Here is a 21717-nt window from a genome sequence, read left to right on the forward strand (position 1 = left end):
ACTGAAACTAAACTTGTCTGGTTTGTACAACTAAAAGCTTGGAACAGCTTTGACTTTCTAACAAGCACATGGGATTAGAAGATTGTTCAAATACAGAACTAATGACACTGCAGAATTACATGTACTGGGATCCCTGTATAAATGCTTAAAGGCTTAGGGAGTTTCCTTAAGCTCCTTTTCTGGTTGAAAGAGGAAATTTCAAGTGTTGTGTGGGAATGTAAAACTTGAACTTGTTTTTTTTTTTTTGAGAGCCTGGAGTCTGAGTGTCCGGGGCATGACCGGCCTCACTTTGGCCAGGAGAGCACCGTGGTGCTGCTCACAGCATGAGGGCAGAGGGAAGGTGAGACCTTAAACTCCTCCTGTGCTACCTCCTGTCATGGGCAGGGACACCTTCCACTGCCCCAGGCTGCTCCTAGCCCTGTCCAACCTGGCCTTGAACACTGCATGGGATGGGGCAGCCACAGCTGCTCTGGACAAATCTTTTGTAATTTTTTATCAGTTCTGCTGTGACAAATCAGCTGCACACACCTGTTATCCAGCCAAGCTGATAAGAGAGCACAAGTCAGCTAAATGAAAGCTGTAGTAGATGCTGTGTGCAAAACTATTATCAAGTCATTCCTTTGCTTCTGGCCCATTTAGCATATGTGGGAATGAACTGGAACTGCATGGGAGGAGAGACTGAGTTCCTGCTGCCTGCAACCTTCCTGTCCCCAGACACTGGGAGCCTGTGTGGCCCTTGTATCAGGGAATATCCTTATTTCCCACGTTCAGAAAGCACTCACCTGCCTTGACCAACTGCTCAGCAAGGAGGGAAACGCTTTGTCACTGCAGTCTTGGAAGAAGCACGTGCTGGCAGCACTCCTCAGGCACCAGCAGAGAACAGGCACAGGGAGAACCCACTAACTCCAGCTGCAGTCTCTTTCCATTTCCCAAGGTGAAGGTTTACTTTTTTGGAGAATGGCAGACAATGACTTCTCTGCAGTGTGCTCAGCACCAGAAATCCCCCAATCCATACACCTGAGGTGGCTCTTCCAGCAGTGAGCAGCAGTAGAGTTGGTTTTGAGAAATCAGTTCTTGAAAGCTCAACACAGCACACCAATGGATGCAGGGTGATCAGCACCTTCCCTTTTCCAATACTACATTCAGGAACACTGCAAACACATTTTTAAATGACTCATCATCTGCAACTCATTGCATTCCTGGCTAAGCAAACAGCAGCTGCCTCCTAGAATTCTCCACCTGTGCTTCTTTGCTTCCTGCATATGGCTTTCCCCCTCACCCCCAGCATGCAGGATAAAAAAGAAAAAAAAATCGAATCCAGCTCATTTTGAGCATATTAGATATCTGATGCTTTTTTCAGCCTTGTGAAGATCTAGTTCTGAAGCAGGCAGGGAAGTTTTACACAGCCCTCTTCTCCTGCCACTCCCTCTCACCCCCAAAATGAGCTTGTTTATTGCTCTGGATTGAAGCTGACTTATCCCAGTGTTGAAGGAAGCACAAAGCCCTTCATGCTCAGCAGGAGTCAGCTGGCTGCCTGGAGCTGGGGGCTGGAGCAGACAGGCTCTGAGAGCAATAAAATAAATAGAATAAACAACAAGCATCTGTTGAACACACAAGTGTTACAGGAGCTGTTGTTTCCAGAGAAAATTCAGACACTAGAGCCTACTAATCCAGGATGTGGGAGGGGAAGGCAACCAGATGGACATTGGCAAAATCCAAATAAATCTGGATATATCAATATATCAATGCATTTCCTGCCCCTGAGTAAGGACACAATAACCTAACACAATACTCACCTTGCACACCCAAAGGCTCAGTGTTTCTTATGCTGACTCTTCACTGGATAAACCAACCAGGAACCAAAGTTCCCCTAAAGCTCCCCAAAAACCACTGCCAAGATCACTGCAGCCCTACAGCTGCTGACAGGTCAGAAGGCAGAGAGATGAAAAGCTCCAAGGCTCAGTGAAAAATGCACATTTTGAGATGGAGCCTACTGATTCCTCTGGAGGGGCTCCCTCTTTTTTGGAAGCCTTTCCAGATCAAGGACAGCTCTAGGCAAGGACAGAAGGGAATCACAGAAACAGAAGGGTTTGTGCTGGACAGGACCTGAAAGAGACCTGTATTTCAAGAGTTACACAAAAAAGGCTTGAAAATACCCCTTCAACACTACAGTGGATCAGTTCATGCATTCTGATCATCACCACTGTTAATCACTGTGCCTTAGGGACTATGGCAGAAAATTCCTGAACCATCTCTTGGCAGAGCCAAAAAAAGGAAATACAATCTCCAAGTCAGGATCTCAGAAAAACAGTACAAAGCCCACTTCTGCTAGAAGATTGCTATCGTGCAGACCAGTTTTCAGGCAAGAAGGGAATGACAACCATTTCTTTGTTCTCCAGAGCCTCATCTGACAATGCTCTCAAAACAAAAAGCCTCTCTGGACCACAGGCTTCCCTCAGTGGCTGCACAGAGCACACTCTCAGCCTCTGGGTGTCACTGCAATGCCAGCAAGCTCCCCCACCTCAGCCCTTGGCCAGAGAAATTTTTCAAAGCAAACTCTTCATACAAGATCAAAGGCAGAGGCTAAACTGTAAAAGCATCATTGAATTCAAAGAGACCACTTTAGTTTCACCATTCTTTGAAAAGACATCTTTATTATAAAAGATATAGAAAATTAAAGTTAAACTCGTTTCTTGCACAATGTTAATCGCAGCAGTTATAAAAACCCACCAAGGTAAACATGTTTAAGAGCATTTCTATACCACAGAAGGGTTTGCTGCCTGCCATGGCACATGGCAGAGACACGCTCAGGATGAGTGCTGGGAGGATGGGCAGAGACCCAGGAAGAGCTCCTTGTTTACCCCATGTGTCACAGGGAAACCAGAGCCAAACCACAGGATTGCAGCCTTGCTTTGCTGTTTGAGGCAGATGGTCCAGCTCCAAGCAAGGACAGGGTTTGTCTCTAAACATCAGAAGGATTCAGTCACCTTGGACACTGTCTTTGAGCTCTCACTCCTTAAAGAAAAGCCATTTAAAAGTAATTCATTCCTACCTATGCCAGGGTGCTTTAATTTCCAACAAAGTTGCCAGAAAAAGTTATTTTGCCAGTTTCTTCAGCAAGAGCTTTTCTTACAGATTTCCTACCAAGAATTTAAAAGGGTGGCTGAGAGCTTAAGCTTCTGCCCCTGGGGAATTCCCTCATGGAGGCTCCATGCAGGCACCTGAGCAGCCACTCACCTCACACAGGCAGGACTGTGCATCAGCTGCTCACTGAAGGTTCAGACACAGGGAGAAGGAGGCAGAGCCACCATACCCTGTGTCATGGTACAGCATGTGAGACTTGAGCCATCCTGCAGTGCATGACAGACCCCCACTGGAGACCAGGACAGGGCACAAGGGACAAGCACAGGTAAAACAGCCCCAGGTGTCTTTGGGATGAGCCAAAACCACATTGCTCCAGCTGAAATTTGAAAATGGCTCTTGGGGTTATTTTGAGGAAGAGCATAAAGACACCACAGGAGATTGGTCCCTCATCTGTTTTGTACTAGATTCTGTTTTGGGCAGATGCAATTCAAATAGGTAAGGAACACATTCAGTCAGCAAGGTTCCTGGTCAGTATCTTGCTAGCTGAATGCTGTTTTCACCCCTTAAAGGCAAAGCTAAAAGATGATTAAAAATAAATAATTAGTGTTTCAGCCAATTCCAGGGGAAAAAAATCACAATTGGCTACAAGGAGCTTATTTCCTTTTTTCTTTTATGACAGCACCATCAAAAAAGATACTATACCAGAGCAGAAACAAGACACAGGCTGTTCAGAAAGCAAATAGGGAGACAAACCTCTTGTGTTCTCTTAGCAGCCATCTCTGCACAGAGACCAGATGACCGACTTGCTACAAAACCAGCCAAAAGCAAAGGAAAAAGTCTTCTTGTCTCAGATCAGTCCCCATTCCCAAGCCCCACAGTGCACACATACAACAGTTAACTCAGTGCAGTTTCAATTCAAGTCTCTCAGTTCAGCTTGCAAGGTTCAGTAACACTTCTTGGAAACGTGCGTGTCTGCAGCCACACGTTTTGTACCTGTTGGAAGGAGATGCTCAGTTCCTGCTGGAAGAACTCCTTGCATGTCCAGTCCCTGTCCCTCCCCTCACAGCTGGACAGCCTGCCCACCCTTGGGAGCGAGTGGGGCACTGCCTCAGCAGACATTTCCACACGCAAGGAACAATCAGCAGGTTGCTTTCCAAGGCCTGTTTGATATTCCACGTACCCAAACAGCAAAGTAGACCCCACAGGATCAATGCCTGTCCTTGGCTACAAGTACAGGATTCTGCAGCTGGATACAAGCAGGTTGCAGCAGGCAGAGTGTGCCACAGAGGAGTCACAAACAGCATGTAGTGTACTGGACAGTGAACTGCTCTGCCAAGCAGCAATCTCTTATTCAGCAGGACAAATTAGCAGTGGTAAACCCTGCACCACTGGCTGGTTACTGGTAATCATCTCACCATTCCCAGTTCCCCCTCTCCATTCCCATCAGTTATTTGGCAAGTTACAGAAGCAGTGGAGTTCTCTCCCCAGCTGGCTGGTCTTTCTGGAAGAACTCTTTGATATGCAGCAGCTTGTTGTGGATCCTCTCTCTCAGGGGAGGGATATGATGGCTGGGGTCTAAGACATTGGTGCTTCTACGCTCCCTTTCCCTCTTCCAGGTGAGATAGGGGTGTGGTGGGAAGGGCACCTCACTCCTCTCCCGGCGGAGCTGCACAGTGACCCCGCTGAGGGCCAGCATTGCCCACACTGACAGGATGATGAAGTCTGGAAAAGCAGAAACAGATTCCTGTAGCAAAGCAGAACATTCCTTGCTTTCCCAAGCACAAACACTGAACTAGCTTTGTGACAGATAGGAATCAAGTATCATCCCCACACCCTCAGATGCCCAGAGTGACTCCATGCAGAGGCCAGGACACACAGAGTTGGGAAGAGTCTCTCCACTGTATTAGGCCTTTGCCTGCCCACTCCTCAGCAAGCTGCCAGCACAGGTCTGAGCAGCACCTTTCACAAGGGCCTTTGTCACAACACTTGCAGGAAGGTTCCTGCCTTCAAGTCCACTCAGTACTGCTTTGGAAGGACTAAAATTTCTCATGTGGATGTTAAATCTCACACTGTACTGTGTTCTCCTTCCATCCCCTTCCTACCCTCACTCTGTTTACAACAGAACCAAAGAGACAGTGATTCCTCCTTAAAAGGATAATAAAGTCTCAGAGGACTCACCATTCCTTTGAAAAGGCACATTGGTGTAAGCTCTGCTGAAGTAATTGTTGAGGACCCTTCTGAGCAGGTCTAAGGTGATGTAAGCAAGGCTTGTGTAGACGTAACAAGCAATGGCCAGGACCACTGTGTAAGAGCCCACTATTCCAGAAGCCAAGATGTTCAGCTAGACAGGGAGAAAAACCACAGCTTTAGGAGACTGATGAACACTCTTTATTCCCCACCTCCCTAAGACAGTACAAGCATAGAATCATGGAATGGCCTGGATTGAAAAGGACCTGAGAGCCTATCCAGTTCCAACTCTATGTCATGGGCAGGGACACCTTCTACTGCCCCAGGCTGCTCCAAGCCCTGTCCAACCTGGCCTTGAACACTGCCTGGGATGGGGCAGCCACAGCTTCTCTGGACAAGTATTTTGTAGTTTTTATCAGTTCTTCTGTGATAAATCAGCTGCACACACCTGTTATCCAGCCAAGCTGATAAGATAGCAGAAGTCAACTAAATGCTGGTGGATTTAGTGGATGCTCTGTGCAAAATAAGTAATTCCTTTGCTTCTGGACCATTTAGCACAAGTGGGGCTAAACAGGAACTGCCTGCAACTGGCCCTGTGCAGAGCTTCATAAAGCTGTGCTAAGTTTTCTGTATATATTCCATGGGACAACATTTTGCATTAAGAAGTCTGATCCCCCTTCTCCCTCCCTCCTATTGAGGTGACAGCAGAGTTACTTACAATTCTTGGGCAGCCAACAAAAAGCACTGGAATCATCAAGGCTACACAGGTAAAGGTCACCCAGAACACCACATCATCACGGAAGACCCTGTAGTCTCCTGCCAAGACACCACATTCAGCAGTGAGGAAAACATTTCCTTTTTCACAAATGTTTGGGGGTCAGCTTTTTCCCCCCCAAAATTCTGTACATTCAGAAGTACCTGGAATACATTGTTGAAAACCCAGCTTTTGAGCTCAAATCCTGACTGTTTAAGATGTATTGGAACAGTTAATCAAGAACAGAAAAACTGTCCTAGTTGAGCACGGATCTTGTCCATGGAACAATTTTTAACAAGGTACATATTTCTCACCTTGTAAGAATTAAAAGCACCAGAGTATTGATGCCCAATAAAAAGCTGTTTTGTTGCCTCTGTGGGTTCCAAACTAAAAATCTGCATCAGGCTCCAGAGTATGGTGCAAATGTAGCCATCACCACACCACCAGGCAACAAATTCTTCTGGGCTTTAGGAAAATTAAATCACTCAAACTTTGCTCCCCCTGCCTTCTAAGGCCTGTGGGTTCACTAGAGGGGATAAGCTGACCTCCAGCTCAGTCACTGTTCCACTTCAATGAAGAGTAACCAGGGACTGCATGGATTACCAGAGAATCATGGCTTGAGTCAAACATAGATGACTGGAGAACAAAAAACTGTCCCACCAACGGACCTCAAAAGGAGAAGTTCTGAGACTGAAAATTACAATAGCCGATGCTCTGATGTCCCAGAGGGGCTCCAGCTCAGCAGGCTTACTGGCTTTTAAGCAATTTGTCTAAGGCCTTTATGCCTGAAGCCTTCAAATTAGACTGTAGATTTTCTACTGGGATTTGTTCTGGACAGAGAACAAGAGAGCAAGTGCATGCCTGGAGCAGAGCTGGTGTCACAGACATGGCACACAGTTTAAGTAGGAAGAGTCACCAAGTTCTCTGCAAAACAACCTTTTCCCCCAGTACTTTTAATTACAGCACAGCTGAAAGAAGCTTTCATGTGCATCTCTATTCCTCCTAGAACTGGAAAGGGAACATTAAACATCCCAGTAAGATAAACCAGAGAGTGCCATTCACTCTGCAGCCCTGCAGGAACACAGCACTCACCAAGAGGATTACACTGCTTACCTAGGGGGGTAAAGAAGAGCGTTGAGGAGAAGAGAAATCCCAACACAAGTCCAATCACAAACATGCTGAGCAGGACAGAGCCAAATCTCCACCAGCTCACAACCAAGAGCAGGCCTCCAATGATTCCAGCCACTGCCGTCAAAATAAGACGCACTGAAAGAGAGAAAAGAAAATTCCAGCACTCTGGAAACTTCAGTTCCTGCAGGAACATGTTCAGCAGCTTTATTTACATGCATGTTTGGCTTTTTTCAGTGAGTTTGCATGACATAAAAAAAGTACCAGAATGTGCTTCATGCAGTTCTCTTAGATGCCAGCCTGCAGCTGGGGATGTGCTGCTGAAAGGGTGGCAGGGGGGCTGGAATGGAGGCCTTGGCACAGTGCACATCAGTTCCCTGAGCTCCCAGGGAGTTCAGGTGGCTACAAGCTACTGCACATGTATCAAAAAAAGGAATTCTATGAGGTGGCACAGACAGAAAGAACTAATTCTGTCTGGTCTGACAAGCTGGGTGCAGACAACCTACTTCCACTTTACAGATGAAACCTACATTTGATCTGAAACAGAAGTCCATGCATTGTGAAAGTAGGAAGAAAGTATGTTGCAAATTCCCACAGTTTCCAAACACCTCTAATCTTCCTTGGTTAGATACCGAAATTAAATCCAGCTATTAATTCTGCATCACTGTGATGCTGGAATGAACACTTACTCCATTGCATTTTCAGGTATTATGGCAATCAGAGCTCAAGCACCCAGGCATCACCCTGCTGCCCTTCCTGTGGCTGGCCAACAGCACAACTGAGGTTGTACTTGAAGGGTTCCCAACAAGAGTTTGGGAAGAGCACAGGATATCCTGACACATTTACTCACCATCATAGCTAAGGCCAGTTACCCTGGTAATGAACACAAAGAAGACAAATGCTGCGACAATGAAGCCCATGAAGAATAAGTCTAGAGAAGAAGGAAAAAATATTTAGCAAGCTTCATACCAAGCCCCCATCAGTGGATCTTCAGACATCTTCATATCACAACAAGGAACATAGCAGCTCACAAAAGGAGAGCCAGACAACATTTTGTTCTCAACAGGGGTGTCCTCAAGCACTACAGATAGTCTAAAATTACATATTTATAGTTCTATTGCCCATCATGCACCCTAGTTCTAGGTTTCTATTCTTTGCATCCCAAAAACTTCCTGCTCTGAGCTGAAAGGCTCAGAGCCCATAAAAGCAAAGCAGTGGGCCTAACTGGCACAGCATCACTATCAAGTGAATCTTGGTAATAATATCATCATTCTAAGTTACACAGAGTAACATTAATGAAGTTTCAACAAGATTTATTAAATATTCAGTACCTGTTTTCCAGAATCTGTGTCCAAAAAAGCAGGTGAAAAGACCAAGAACAGCAAAAGCAGTGAAGAATACTTTGGTAGAGAGTTTACCTACAAGAAGAAGGGTAGGTTTAGTAGAGCATTCCAACTAGTAGTCCCAACAAAGAGATTAAAATATGGTCAGGTTGCTGTCACAAACTTTACTGACAACTTGAGAGCTGCCACTCTGTCAGATCTGCAATGCTTGAACTAACAGTTGGCTTGGTGAGATCTCCAACAGAACATTGAAATAGTCCCAGACTGATTAAGAAATCAAATGCCTCCTCCTTATTCAAGAAAATTTTCTGTAAGTAGATGTAACTTATTTATAGTTCACATATGAATTTGCCAGAAAAGTGTCTGCTCAGGTTTAAAAAAGGGACATCCAGTCATCTGTAAAAATCAATGCTAAGGGATTAGTGACCCAGGCAGCAGCTGTAGGCTGAATCACTGCAGCCTTCACCATTTGTCTCCCTCTCATACATTTGCCATGCAACAAAAATTATCATCAGCATCCCATTATAGCTCACCTCCATCTTCTGTTGAATTCCTTACCTATATTTAAGCTATTTGCAAAAGTAAACTATATTTTCCACGTGCTCTGAATTAGAGAACTTTAGCCTAGATAACTCGTCTCACGTTGTCATAGGACAACATTGAGTTTGACAGTGACTTGTGTTACAGTATAAAAGAAAATAAGGAGAACAAATCTTACTTTATGAACCAAATTCTACCAATTACTTGTGTCCCTTCTGTATTCATAATGGGAGTGGCAGATTTGCAGTGTCTGCACAAATTCCATCATTATATAGCTTTGTACAAAGCAGCATGACTTGGTAGTCACTCCACTACTGCTGACATTATCTTCACTCTTATTTTAGATGACTGCCTCCTTTCAGAAGATCTGCAGGATCCCTGTTAGCACCAGCGCAGTTAGAAAAATCTGGCTGGAGGCTAATCTAGTCTGTGTTTTATTAGCTCAGCTTCACATCCAGCATCTATAGTCCTACAAATTATTTGAAATTATGTATCCAGTTGAAATGGACAAAGCTGGGGTGGCACTACAGAGTTCAGAGTTACATTTGCAAGCCACATATTAAACCTCCATTAAGTTAAAGATTTAATTGCTGATGGTTCTCTTTAGTCTTACTTCATCATTCTAGACTTTCTCCCTCATCAAGAAGGAGATTTCACTAAAGTAACAAAATATACACAGTGCAAAACAAATATCTCCTGCACACGTTGGAAAAAGAATCTTAAAGCACATTTGGCATGTTGGAGCACAAGAAGCTGCAGAGGAGTTGGCAAGGACATACAAATCCCAACTTACTGAGGGAAGAGCAGTTATCTACCAGGTCAGTAAAACTGCAGGCATATGTATGCACAGGTATGTATGCAGCAGAAGTGTTCCAAAGAGGATCCCACACTATGACATTGTAGATCACACCTTGCCCAGGAAGTGAGGAGAAGTAGACATCGGTCTTGTCATCAGCTGTCAGCGTAAGCATCTGGAAAAGTAAATATCTGTGTTAAAGGCTCACAGGATGGAACCCTTCCCTCCAGCACTACTGTTTTCTGTCAGGGGAGAAGATTCTCCCACTCCTGTTTTGCTCCTCCCTGCCTGAGGGCACAGTTCAGGTTCCCTACCAGCCTACTGACCCAGGTCCAGCCTCCGAGGCAGGCAAGGCTGCCATTCCACTCCCCAGCAGGGCCAGGGAGCTTGCAGGAAGAGAAGCACAGGGGAGGAGAAAACAAGAGAGCCCCACTGCCATGTGGCTGGCACCCAGTGCTAGGGGCTCACCTTGATGCCGTTGGCTCTGACGCTGCGCACCCCGGACATTTTCCGTATGTGGCTCATGAGCGCCATCTCGGCCAGGTCGCTCTCGGGCAGGAAGTACTGGTACACATCGTAGCGCAGCCGCCAGCGGGAGCTCTGCCCAGTCCCTGAGTCACAGGAGGGGGGGCTTGCTCCTCTGCAAGGAAAAACACACCAGCCACAAGGCCCCACACCTCAACATCAGTTTTCAGCAGTTACCTGTCCCCAGGGTGTGCCTCTACTCTTCAGAGGTGCACACCAGCAGCTAACTCAGAGCTGGACTGTATTTGTGAGCACAGGGCACAGCAGCATCACACAGAAGCACCCTGGCACAGGTGGTGGCTGTGCTGGTACCTGCCTTTACACTTACAGAGGTGTCCTATGAATTGCCATAACGAGAATTCCAGGAGGCCACAACAGCCAAAGACCACAGCACTACTGTTTGTCTTTCCATGCAGTTCTGAAGAGTCTTCTCCATTCCCTGCCTATCACTTGTGACACCAGGCACCACTCAGGAAAAAACACCTTTTAACTTGAAGTCTCAAGTTAAACAAAACTCTGGATCATTATCGTGCTTTAGTACTAGGAAAGAAACAAAACTGGCTGTAACATACAATTGCTTCCCAAACAAATTAAGCTGTTACAGGGAATGGAAAGATCCAGTATTTACTGACTGCTTTCATTTCTGAAGTTGCATAACCTCCCCCACAAGATGTAACTCTCAACCTTTATCTCCCTCATGCAGTACCTCTTCCCCTCCTCCTTTTCCCCATTTACATTTGTTGCAGCAAACAAGAATCCTGCCAGCAGCTGGATGGTTCAGCTGTTACAGCAGGGTCTTATTTTAACCTTTTGGTCAACACTGGACAGAAGGCCTTGCTCAGTGCACTAAAATTCTCCACACACCTGGTATATCCCAAGTTTGCAGGGGCAAACTTGATGTGTATATCAACCAACGTGTAGTCCAGGTAAATATTTGGATCCACTTCCAAGTCAAATTCTAGATTGCAGCCCCCAGGAATAGGATCTAGAACACAGAGAACATAATTGCAGTTAAACACTTGCAGGCACAATCCACTTGCAGAGCACAGAAAATCATCAGGTTCTGGCCCTGCAGGCAGCAAAAGGGTTTCACTGCAGCCTGTGACAGGTCCCCACACATGGGTGACTCCAGGGACTGGAGTGTTGGAATGGAAGGATACAAGCTCCTGCCAGGTCCTGCACACATGGCTCAGGGCAATGCCAAGCACAAACACAGGCTGGGTGGGGAAGGGATTGAGGGCAGCCCTGAGGAGAAGCACTTGGGAGTGTTGGCTGATGAGAAGCTTGACATGACCCAGCAATGTGTGCTCACAGCCCAGACAGACACCAACATCCTGCATGCAAAGAGGAATGGGCAGGGGGACCTGCCCCTCCAGTCTGCTCCGGCAGGACCCCACCCCAACACAAGAAGGATGTGGACCTGCTGGAGTTAGTCCAAAGGAGGAATATGAAGATGATCAGAGGGATGGAGCACCTCTCCTATGATCAGGGTTCAGAGTAGGGGTTGTTCAACCTGGAAAAGGCTTTGGGGAGACCCTTCCAGCAGCCTTCCTATACCTGAAGGGAGCCTACAAGAAAGCTGGAGAGGGAATTTTTACAAGGGCCTAGGGACGACAGGACAAGGGGTAATGGCTTTAAGCTGAAGGAAGGTAGATTTAGATTGGATATTGATGGGTTGGGTTTCAGCTTTCATATTTTTCAGATTCTCTGCTGCCTAGGTGTGTAGCTCTGAGCTTCATATTAGGTGTCAGTAAGTTCTCTTTGCAGGGTAGGTAGACAAAACAATCTCTTTCCAACCTGAGACCAAAGACAACCATTACAAGTTTCTAGAAAGTATCAACAATGGAGAACTGAAAAGAGCAACAAGGAGGATGGGACTTCATAACCTCAAGCTATAATTGGACAATTAATTCCAATATGCAAATGGACCAAAACTTATAGAAGTGTGAGACCTCGTGACCAGTCATCCATTTTGTGACCATTTTGGGTCCATCTTGGGTGTAGGTCTGGCCAGGGTCTTCTACTGCCCAAGGTATATCTATTAAGGCCTTTCAATAAATACCTACTTTATTCCTTTAGCTCTGTCTAGTCTCTGTTCCAGGTTCAGCCTCTCAAGGCATCAATATGAGGAAGAAACTCTTCCCTGTGAGGGTGGTGAGGCCCTGGCACAGGGTGCCCAGAGATGTCCAAGGCCAGGCTGGATGGGGCCCTGAGCAACCTGGGGTAGAGGAAGGTGTCCCTGCCCATGGCAAAGGAGGGTGGAACTGGATGGGCTTTATGGTCCCCTTCCAATCCAAACAGATCTGTGATTCCATAATCCCATGCACAGCAGTTTTCTATTCTAAGGCTTAAGTCATAGCAAGACCATAGAGTACCTCCAACACACAACTCACAATTCAGCAGTGACAATAAAAACCTTTTCAAAAGAATTTCTGCTATCTCCATCAGATTTCCACCATGTAGGACTGAAAGGCCAGCACTTCATTGCCCAGATGCCTTGCCTGGGCAGAGCTGGCACGGCCTGAGCACGTACCTCTCTCCATGTAGGGGATGGAGATGGCGGTGCTGAGCACCTGGCCGGCAGCCAGGGCGCGCAGGTACCACGTGCACACCGTCTGCTCCGGCCGCAGGACGGACACCAGCCCTCTGTCCACCCCGACTCCCGAGCTGTTCACCGACGGGGTCTGCGCAGAAACGAGTGACAGAAACAAACAGTTCTTCTTCAGACGATTCCTATCACAGTTGGATAACATTCCTGTATTTGATAACATCACAGGAGGCTATTCCTGCCACAAACCTGCCAGGCACATACAGCTGTGCCGGTTACAACAGATCAGGCTCTGCCCAAAATGTATTTGTGCTTGTAACTGTCCAGCTCCACATGTAGGGCCTTGCTGAACTATTTGAGGTCTGCCCACCTCTCAACCTCTCAAGGTCCCTCTGGATGGCATCCCTAGCTGGTGAAAAAAGGGAGCTCTGACACCACACACTGCCTGGCTCAGGCTCAAAAACCCAAGTGACAAGCGTGGGACTACTAAAGAGCTGATAATCACAAGCAAGTTGCAGCAAAATCCAGCTAGTAGATCTGGCAATGGATTGACTAGTACAAATGTAAAAGAACTGGAGTATCCCTCACAAAATGTTGTGAGATGGCAGCAAGGAAGTGTTCTGGCAACCAGCATACAGAAGCACCTTCCTATCTCCACCAGAATGGACATGACTGTATGACAGCTGCCTTAACACTAGCAATGCCAGGTGTTTTTGGGGCCAGGCCAACTACTGACCCAATCCCCAGCACCACCATCCCTTCCATAACCAGAGCTCTTAGGGAAAGATAAGCAGCAATGACAGTATCACAGTCTCACAGCTGGAACAGCCAGTTGACCTGCAGCCACATTTTCAGCATGGAAAGTGCCTTTGGCCAAGACAGCCACAGTTATCCAAGGCAATGCTGCAAGGATGCACATTGGACCTGGCAGACTAAGATCTGGCTCAATTTCATATTTCTAGAGGCAGGCCAGCCCTAAAAGCAGTACAGCTGCATTTATGCATCTCTGCCCTGGGCCTGGTAAGGCCCCTGAATGCAAAGAGGATCTGAACTGGCAGCAGAGGATTCTGCCCATGGCAAGCAAAGACTGAACAGGTCTAACAGTAATGTCTCAGCCCTGTAATCCTGGCTGTTTCACCAGTACAAGGATGGCTGAGCTGGGTGACTTGTGTTACAGGTCTACATCTTCTAAGCTTCCCAGGCTACTTCTTGGCACTCAGTATATTCTGATTTCAAAGATGCTGCTGGAGAGAAGGGAACTGGATTGCAGCTTTCAGATCTCCATCTACCACCTTCAGCTTAGTCCATGTGGTATTCAAATCCCAGCACCACCACAACAAAAATCAGTATTTTACTGACTCATTTTGTCCCATCATTACTGGGATGCAGGGTACAGCAGCAGGAATGTTTCTACTGCTAGAAGTAGCAGCTTTCACTGGAGTAATGTAGAGGAATTTCTCCATGAGTTACCAAAGGAGGATTAGATTCAGGACAAGGAGCTGGGATAACGACACATTATATCTGCAGTGGTTAAATCCAAGCCACGGGAACAGCAGACAACTAAACATCCCAAACTGATCATGTATGGAGCATCTGGCAAACACTTACACAAATCTGGTTTTAATGTGACAAGCTGGTGGACAACAGTCAGTAGAGCCACATGACAAAAAGCACCACTGCCACCAAATAAAGAGCCTTGAAACATTTTCAAGCCAGCTCTGACATTCCTTTGGCATTCAGTCTTTCAAAATAGCAGCTATGACATATAAGAATGAGAAAGGATTTCTGAAACTACAGTAACACTGCCTAAAAGCCAAGCAGGTAAAAGACATTATTTATACAGCTTCAGTCCATTAGTCCTACATGTACCAGAGCCAAGTGTTTGTTGAAAGACAGGCAGCACTTAACACAAGTGACACTCTTACCTTATCAAAGGATATCACCACATCACTCTGCTGGGCATGCACTTGAAAAATAACCACAGTCACATTGCTGGCGATGTTCCTGATTACAGCCTCCACTGGATTGGTCTGGTTAAGTAGCACATTTCTGAATTTTCCCAAGGAGAGCTCAAGAAGACCTGCATTACAAAAAAAAAAGGAAGATACAGGGGTTTTTTTTTGGTCCAGAGGGAAGCAATTACCAGGGAAGCCTGGAAGTTTCCAGCAGCCCAGTATTAATCAGCTGGGAGCAGAGCAGGATGTTGCTTTGTGCTGCTCTCATCCTGTGAGCTGTACCAAGCTTTCAGAGACTGCTGCACACAGAGCTGTACCTGCAGACACAGCCAGGGTACCTGCCCTGCAGCCTGGCACTCACCTGAGCACAGGGACAGAGCTTCCTGCCAGGAGTAAGGATTTGATACAGCTCAGCCAACCAGCCAGCTACACTCCAGTAAAAAGTCAGTAAGAGAAGATACTGAGGACTGCCTGATCTTTGGCAAATACAGGCAGGTATGTTTGTAGCAGCCAGCCAACTTGCACAATATCCACCAGACTTTTCAGGTGAATTCCTACAAACCATGGGAATTGAAGTCAAGTTCCAGAAGACAGAGTCAAATCTGTAGTTTACATACATATGTTTACCCACTTTCAGCTATTCCACATTTTTCACTGCCAGTTTTTAATCATCAGGACTGCTGCATCCCCATCTCTAGACCAAAAAATCTGACTAATTTTTCCTAGACACAACCCAGACCATTTCTTCTTTCAATGAGCATAACCCCATGATCCACTGTCATTTTAATTTAAAGAGAACCACATGAACTAGGATACAAGATCTTTGAGAATCAGCTTTGGCTTGTCATTCAAGTCCTGCAAGCAAGCCTGGCTTCTCCCCGTGCTGCAGGGACAGGGGATGCCAAGGGAGGAAAGCAAAGCAGCCACACCGAAGCCGCAAGATGCTCTTTGGTTGGTGGCTGCAGCCAGGCTGCACAATGCCTTCCAGGCTTTTCCCTGAATTCCTCTGCCTGCCTCTGTACCCAAACAGACCCCAAACTTATCAAGCCTGAACACAACACTTCCTCAATGAAGTTGCCTCTGGTGGAAAGGGTTGGTACTGCCGAGTTCCCTAACACAGAGTCACCAGCAGCACCATCCGAGGGACACTTGCTGGTGACACTGAGGGGCTCCCATTCCACAGGGAGGGTGACAGTTTACTTACCTGAAACTATACCCAGCACCCTCTGACTGCTTTCCTGTTACTTTTCTCTCTTCTGCCAAGAACTGGCATGATTGGCCAGGTTTTTGGCCTCCTGATATGTTAACAGAGGGGAGCTGTTATGCCTCCTCCACTCCATACACAGTGAGGGAAGGAACTTCAACCCCTACATGCTCAGTCCCAAAATTCAATTAATACCAGTACTGCATCACCAATAAAGCCTCAGCTAAAATATGGGGGTTCATAAAACACTTGTGAGGAAAGAAAGATGCTCCATTTTTCTCCTCCATCATCTGCAATTTGTGTTAAGGTAGAAGCTTCTGCATCGATTTTTCACACGGTAATGTAAAATTAAAGCTGCAAAAAAAACTTTGTGCATCCTTCAGTTTCTGATTCTTCAGAGTCCCTTGAGCAGCATTCAGAAATCCTCTGATCCTTCCTCACTAGCTCAAGTTCTATCACAAATGCAAGTAGCAATATGAATGCTAAAGAAAAGCATTCAGAAGGCACAGACTGTATATTGATACATTCAGAAATTTACAGTGAATGCTGACAATTCACAAAGAATATTTTTCTTTGATCTTTAAAAACTTTAGCAGAGCTTCCTGAACCACAAGACATTCACACTTTTGTTCTTTGAGAAAAAAGCTGAGACCATAGACATTCTCAGTGTGATCTACATCAAGGGGAAAAAGCTGCATTGCTCCGCCTTGTTTCTCACCTCCACTCGGCACCCATACCCAGGGGCCACTGCATAAATAAGGACAGATTCGTCAGCAGGACACACAGCCACTACTTTAGCGTGATCATGAGACTCTAAATGTCAGAGGCACTCTCTCAAGTTTAATTAGCGTGGTGAATTAAGGTATGGTGCTCTATATTGCTTTCTGTTTGCATAACTGCTCCAAGAACAGCACATGTGACACACGTTATCCCAAAGTCTGGGCAAAGAGCAGGGTGAAGAACATCTACACCCATCAGACAAGTCTTGTCAGGCTTGCTGTTCACAGGCTTCTTGAGCCACACTTCCAGCCAGGCCTAAAAGAGGATGAACACTGCAGAGCAACAGAACCTTCTAAGAAGTTTTTGGAAGAGCAATTGCTCCACAGCTGCACACCACAGCACCCTTCCAGCCTTCATCTCTGTCATTTGTCACTACTGGTGCACTGAGACAGAAAGGGAAGGTGGTGAGCAAGATTAATTAAATTAATCAACTCACAATTCAACAGGCCTATTGCTATCACCAGTTCTCTGATTCTAATACCAGACAGGCATTAGACTCCCTGAGCACAGAGAGCTCAGTCTTGTCAAACATCCTTTGGACACAAAGACCTCAGTGACCACGTAGTGCTGGTCACAGTGTGCAACCTTCTCCTTTGGGCAAGCTTGAGCTGAGATGGCCCACCAGGCAGGTCTGCAGGACCAGCAGCACATTTAACACCATCTCACAAGTGAGAGAGTTGATCCAGCAAGTCAGAAACAGAGACAGGAGCAAAATCCAGGCATCCCAACTTTTGTATTGCTTCCAACAGTGAAGGTGTGGAAGCACTCTAAGATGTCAGGCTATGCTCTCTTCCTTGCCCTGTAGGAAGGACTGTAACAGTCACTGCACATCAGAGTAACTTTGGGTTAGATACACGAGAGGAACCCAAACTATTACAGAGCTTATCAACTGCACAGATGGTGAAAGGAAGTCAGCATTGCTGAAACCGAGCAGCAGCAGAGCAGAGATGGAGCACTGAGCGTGTATTACTCCATAAAGAGCACCAGAACTGGAGCACAGTTAGTCCTGCACACAGCACTGGTGAACAGAGCAAACAGCCCACTCTGTCACCTCACACTACCTCCTCTCTCACATGAAGGGCAAAGCCAGTAAAGACAGCAAAGAAATAGAACCTCCTGAAACTCTTCTGAGATCAAAAGTCCTTATTCCTAACTCAAAACAAGACAAAACAATTCCAGAGCCTCGGCACTTTTTATCCCTTCCCTGTGACACACAGTTTCCCCAACAGGCTACACCCAGTTTTAACTGTTTCCATTGTGCTGATTCAGTGCCAAGCTCTTGGCTGCTCTGGTGCTTTGAGTAAACCACATTTCCAGCTCCCATAGCCAAGTGTCACTCCACACCACCACGGAGCAGTTAACCACACAAGGTTCTTGATTAGACCTAGCAGTCCAATTTCCAGTAAGAAACACAACTGAAGAAATGCCCCTGCTGCCTATACAGAACAGTCTTCACCTGCAGAACTGTGCTCAAACACTCTGCTTCCCCCTCAGAGAGGTTCTGTGCAGGCAGAGAAAACACATTTCTACTGGGTGCTGAGCACCTTGCAGTGGATATGCCAAACAACCTGATGTAAGCAAACTCCAGGAGCTAAGGAGAACCTTCCAGCGCAGGAGTACAACAACAAGTAGTCACATGAAGACATTTAATGAAGATGAAGTGCAAGCTCAGACCAACAACCAGTTTGAGTAAGAAAAACATTAGCATACAGTTACTTAACAGAATAAAGCCTGGAGCCATATCCTATCAGACCTGTAAGGCCATGCAGACCCAGATCACGGGAGTCTGGCTACAGGGTCTGTCTTCCCTCACTACTGAACCCCCCAAAAATACAGCACCTACCCAGCTCCCAAAAGAAGCAGGAACACTTCTGAAAGCTTCTGAACTTTGACTCTGTGTGTACTGAGACTCATGCTTAGAACAGCTTGATGCTTAAAGCAGATGACACCACACCAAGAATGTGGCTTGTCACCATCTGCACCATTCCCATCCCAGAGGACTATTCTGCTCACCAGGCTAGAGGTCTTTACAGCCTCAATAGTGAGGGAAGAGTTTTGTGTGAACTTCTAAAGCATCACCTCTGCATAGACTAAACAGTTGGCACAAACAAGTTTCACCCAGATAAGTTCCCTTTACAAAAGCACCGCTCAGTCCTGATTACAGTATAAACTCACTTTAGTTTTTCCAAAACTAAAGAGCCCCCTTGGGATGTAGCAAACACAGCCAGTTGAACTCCTCCTCAGGAAGGCAGAGCTCCCTGGAAGGCAACAAACACAACGTATGAAACACTTCTGCACAAAGACCAAGTTTGAGGGGCTGCAGCCCATCAGAAAACCAGAGAGGTAACACAGGCCATCATGCAAAGATTTTACTAATCAGCACTTTCAAAATGAAACAGGATCTTCAAGGATTAGGAGTTAGCAGAGCCCATCCCTGCAAAGTGGGTGTCCACAACTGAATAAGCACAAGACAATTTCAAATCAGTGAACCATTAAGCAAGTGGCCTTGTTTAAAGGCCCTAATGATCAGCTAGACTCTGGTACACAAATTACACAGCTTATTAGATTTTCACGAGGGAAATACTTTCCCCCTCCACCCTCAATCTTGCAAGGAAAAACAGCAACAGGTTCCTTCGAGGCAAAGCAGTTTGCTTAGTCTCATAGTTGCTTTACCTTTTTACATATTGTAAAAAAATTACTCAACACATGACCCATTTTCATCAAGTCCAGGAGACAAACTGCTAGTTAGCATCCTTTAAGTTATCTCAAGGACATCAAGGTGTAAAAGCAGAGCTTTCATTCTCACACCTGCTTGTGACCATCAGGTGCCCAGCCAAAGCTTTTAGGTCCTGCAAGAAACAGTGATTACTTGGCTCTCCATTAGGATCTTGGGCATGAGACTTGGGCAGAGAGAAGCCTCCCACACCTGGAACTGGTTCCAAATGCTGTCCTGCAGCCCTTCAAATTATCCCAAGAGTCTCCTTTGGGACAATTAAGCTTCATTCATTCAAGGCCACGTTGGGTGGGGCATTGAGCAACCTGGTCTAGTGGAAGGTGTCCTCTAGACCATGGCAGGGGGGTTGAAATGAGATGAGCTTTAGGGTCCCAAACCATTCTATGAGTCTATGGTTAGAAGCAAGTATAAAAATAAAGCAAACCTAAGAGGAGGAGGCTTACATCAGCCCTGATACAAAGGACTGATTGCTTATCTCTGAATTATCTCTGAGAGGAAACTGTTTATTTTTTCCTTTATTTAAACAGATAAGAATTTAACCAGAAAAAAAAAAGTGACTGTAAATCTTCCCAAACTATACTTATTATAGCACATTTAACTCTGGACTCCTATTTTAGTCACATGCAGGAACGTAGGGAAATTACAAAAAAAGCCCGTGCCAAATAAAGTCAGATTACATCAGTACAGACAAAAAGTAAGTTTAGGAATCAAGCTGCAAATTCTAGCTTTTGCTCCTTTCCCTAGTTTTATAGCGACAGTGTTTTCAACCCACCGTCCATTAGGGTGGTGGGAACCTATGCACACCTGTACCCGGTCAGGGGGGAAAAACCCAAGCAAACAAAACCAAACCTCCTTTTAAGCATGGTTCCTTTGTCATGTAAGCTCATGTCCAAAGGTAGCGAATGCCACCTTGTTTCTGTTCGGGGAATCCAGCCCTACACCAGCCGCATCAGCTGTACCGCATCCCCGCAACGACGCGCCTGAAATGATTCCGAATTATCCATGAAACAATTAAAATTATGGCACCCACAGCAATTAAGGTATTAAAAAAAAAAAAAAAAAGTGGATAGGGAGGGAAAGGGGGGAAAAGGGTGGTTCTCCTTGTCCACATGAAAGATTAAGATAATCACGAATCGCTTCTACAGCGCCGCAGGCAGCTTTGCTCCGCGCTCCTGCTCATCCCTCCGGACAGCGGCAGGTCGCCCTCCGGACAGCGGCCAGCACTGGGGACACCCCAAAAGGCTCCGCAGCGGCAACAAGCCCCAAAAGGCTCCGCAGTGGCAGGCAGCAAGCTCCCGCCGCTGGACACAAGCCCGGGCACAGCCCCGCGGTTCCCGGTACGAGCCGGGCTCCTCCGGCCGCTTAATGGCGGCCACAGCCCCACGCGCCCCCCGCTCCGGCCCACACCGCCCTCACCTGAGGCTCTGCCATGGCGCAGGACCCCCATGAGCAGCAGGAGCAGCGCAGGGCGAGCCGAGATCCACATGGCGCCGCGGAGGGAGCGGGCAAGCGGGGCTGAGGCCGGGGAAGGCCGGGCAGCTGCGGCGGGGCGGGCGCTGGGGGCGGCCCGCAGGCGGGGCCCGCCCGCCCGGCTGGATGGAGCCGCTCCCGCCCCCTCCGGCACCTGCGGCAGGGCCCTGCCGACAAGGGCGGTGGGAGTGCGGGGGGAAGCGCTTGGCCGCGGTGACAGCTGCGAACGCCTAAAAATGCTCCGTGGGGTTCGGACCGGCGGTTTGGGACTTGGGGCTTAACTTTGGAGCGTGAAGAGACCCGACGTCCCCGGAAACAAAATCTTCACCCGACCGTGCCGTCGGGAAAACCCTTTGGGCGGATAATTTGTATGATTGCTGCACCCGTAGCATCAGTGACAAGGCTACAGAGGGGTTATTTCCAAAGGTGTGCTGTGACAGGATAACAGAAATGGCTTCAAACTGAGGTTTAGATTGGATATTAGAAGAAATTCTTCCTTGTGAGGGTGGCAAGGCCCTGGCACAGGGAAGCTGTGGCTCCCTCATCCCTGGAAGTATCCAAGGCCGGGTTGGATGGTTGCTCTGAGCAACCTGGGATAGTGGAAAGTGTCCCTGCCAGTGGCGGGAGTTTGGAAAGAGATGAGCTCTAAGGTCCACCTGCGAGAAGGTT

At 46.9% G+C, this 21717-nt stretch overlaps 1 protein-coding gene across 1 annotated transcript; it reads right to left on the minus strand.

Moving 5' to 3' along the window:
* Nucleotides 1–2634: 2634 nt before the first annotated feature.
* TM7SF3 (transmembrane 7 superfamily member 3) lies at nucleotides 2635–21103 on the minus strand. The gene is made up of 12 exons (XM_063154184.1): nucleotides 20995–21103; nucleotides 14831–14985; nucleotides 12891–13041; nucleotides 11222–11342; nucleotides 10301–10472; nucleotides 9830–10007; nucleotides 8485–8571; nucleotides 8004–8084; nucleotides 7139–7291; nucleotides 5990–6087; nucleotides 5263–5425; nucleotides 2635–4806 (listed from the first exon to the last, which is right to left on the minus strand). Exons 1-12 carry the CDS (start codon nucleotides 21062–21064, stop codon nucleotides 4544–4546), a joined length of 1692 nt encoding a protein of 563 aa, XP_063010254.1. The 5' UTR covers nucleotides 21065–21103; the 3' UTR covers nucleotides 2635–4543.
* Nucleotides 21104–21717: the final 614 nt, after the last annotated feature.

The sequence above is a fragment of the Melospiza melodia genome, chromosome 4 (genome assembly GCF_035770615.1).
Source record: "Melospiza melodia melodia isolate bMelMel2 chromosome 4, bMelMel2.pri, whole genome shotgun sequence".
NCBI lineage: Eukaryota > Metazoa > Chordata > Aves > Passeriformes > Passerellidae > Melospiza > Melospiza melodia.

Coding starts and splice junctions, on each gene's coding strand:
- TM7SF3 (XM_063154184.1), bottom strand. CDS start 21,064: ATGTGGATCTCGGCTCGCCCTGCGCTGCTCCTGCTGCTCATGGGGGTC. Junction 10,008..10,300: donor TCAGAGCCAACGGCATCAAG/GTGAGCCCCTAG, acceptor TTACTTTTCCAG/ATGCTTACGCTGACAGCTGA. Junction 7,292..8,003: donor AACTGGCCTTAGCTATGATG/GTGAGTAAATGT, acceptor TCTCTCTTTCAG/TGCGTCTTATTTTGACGGCA.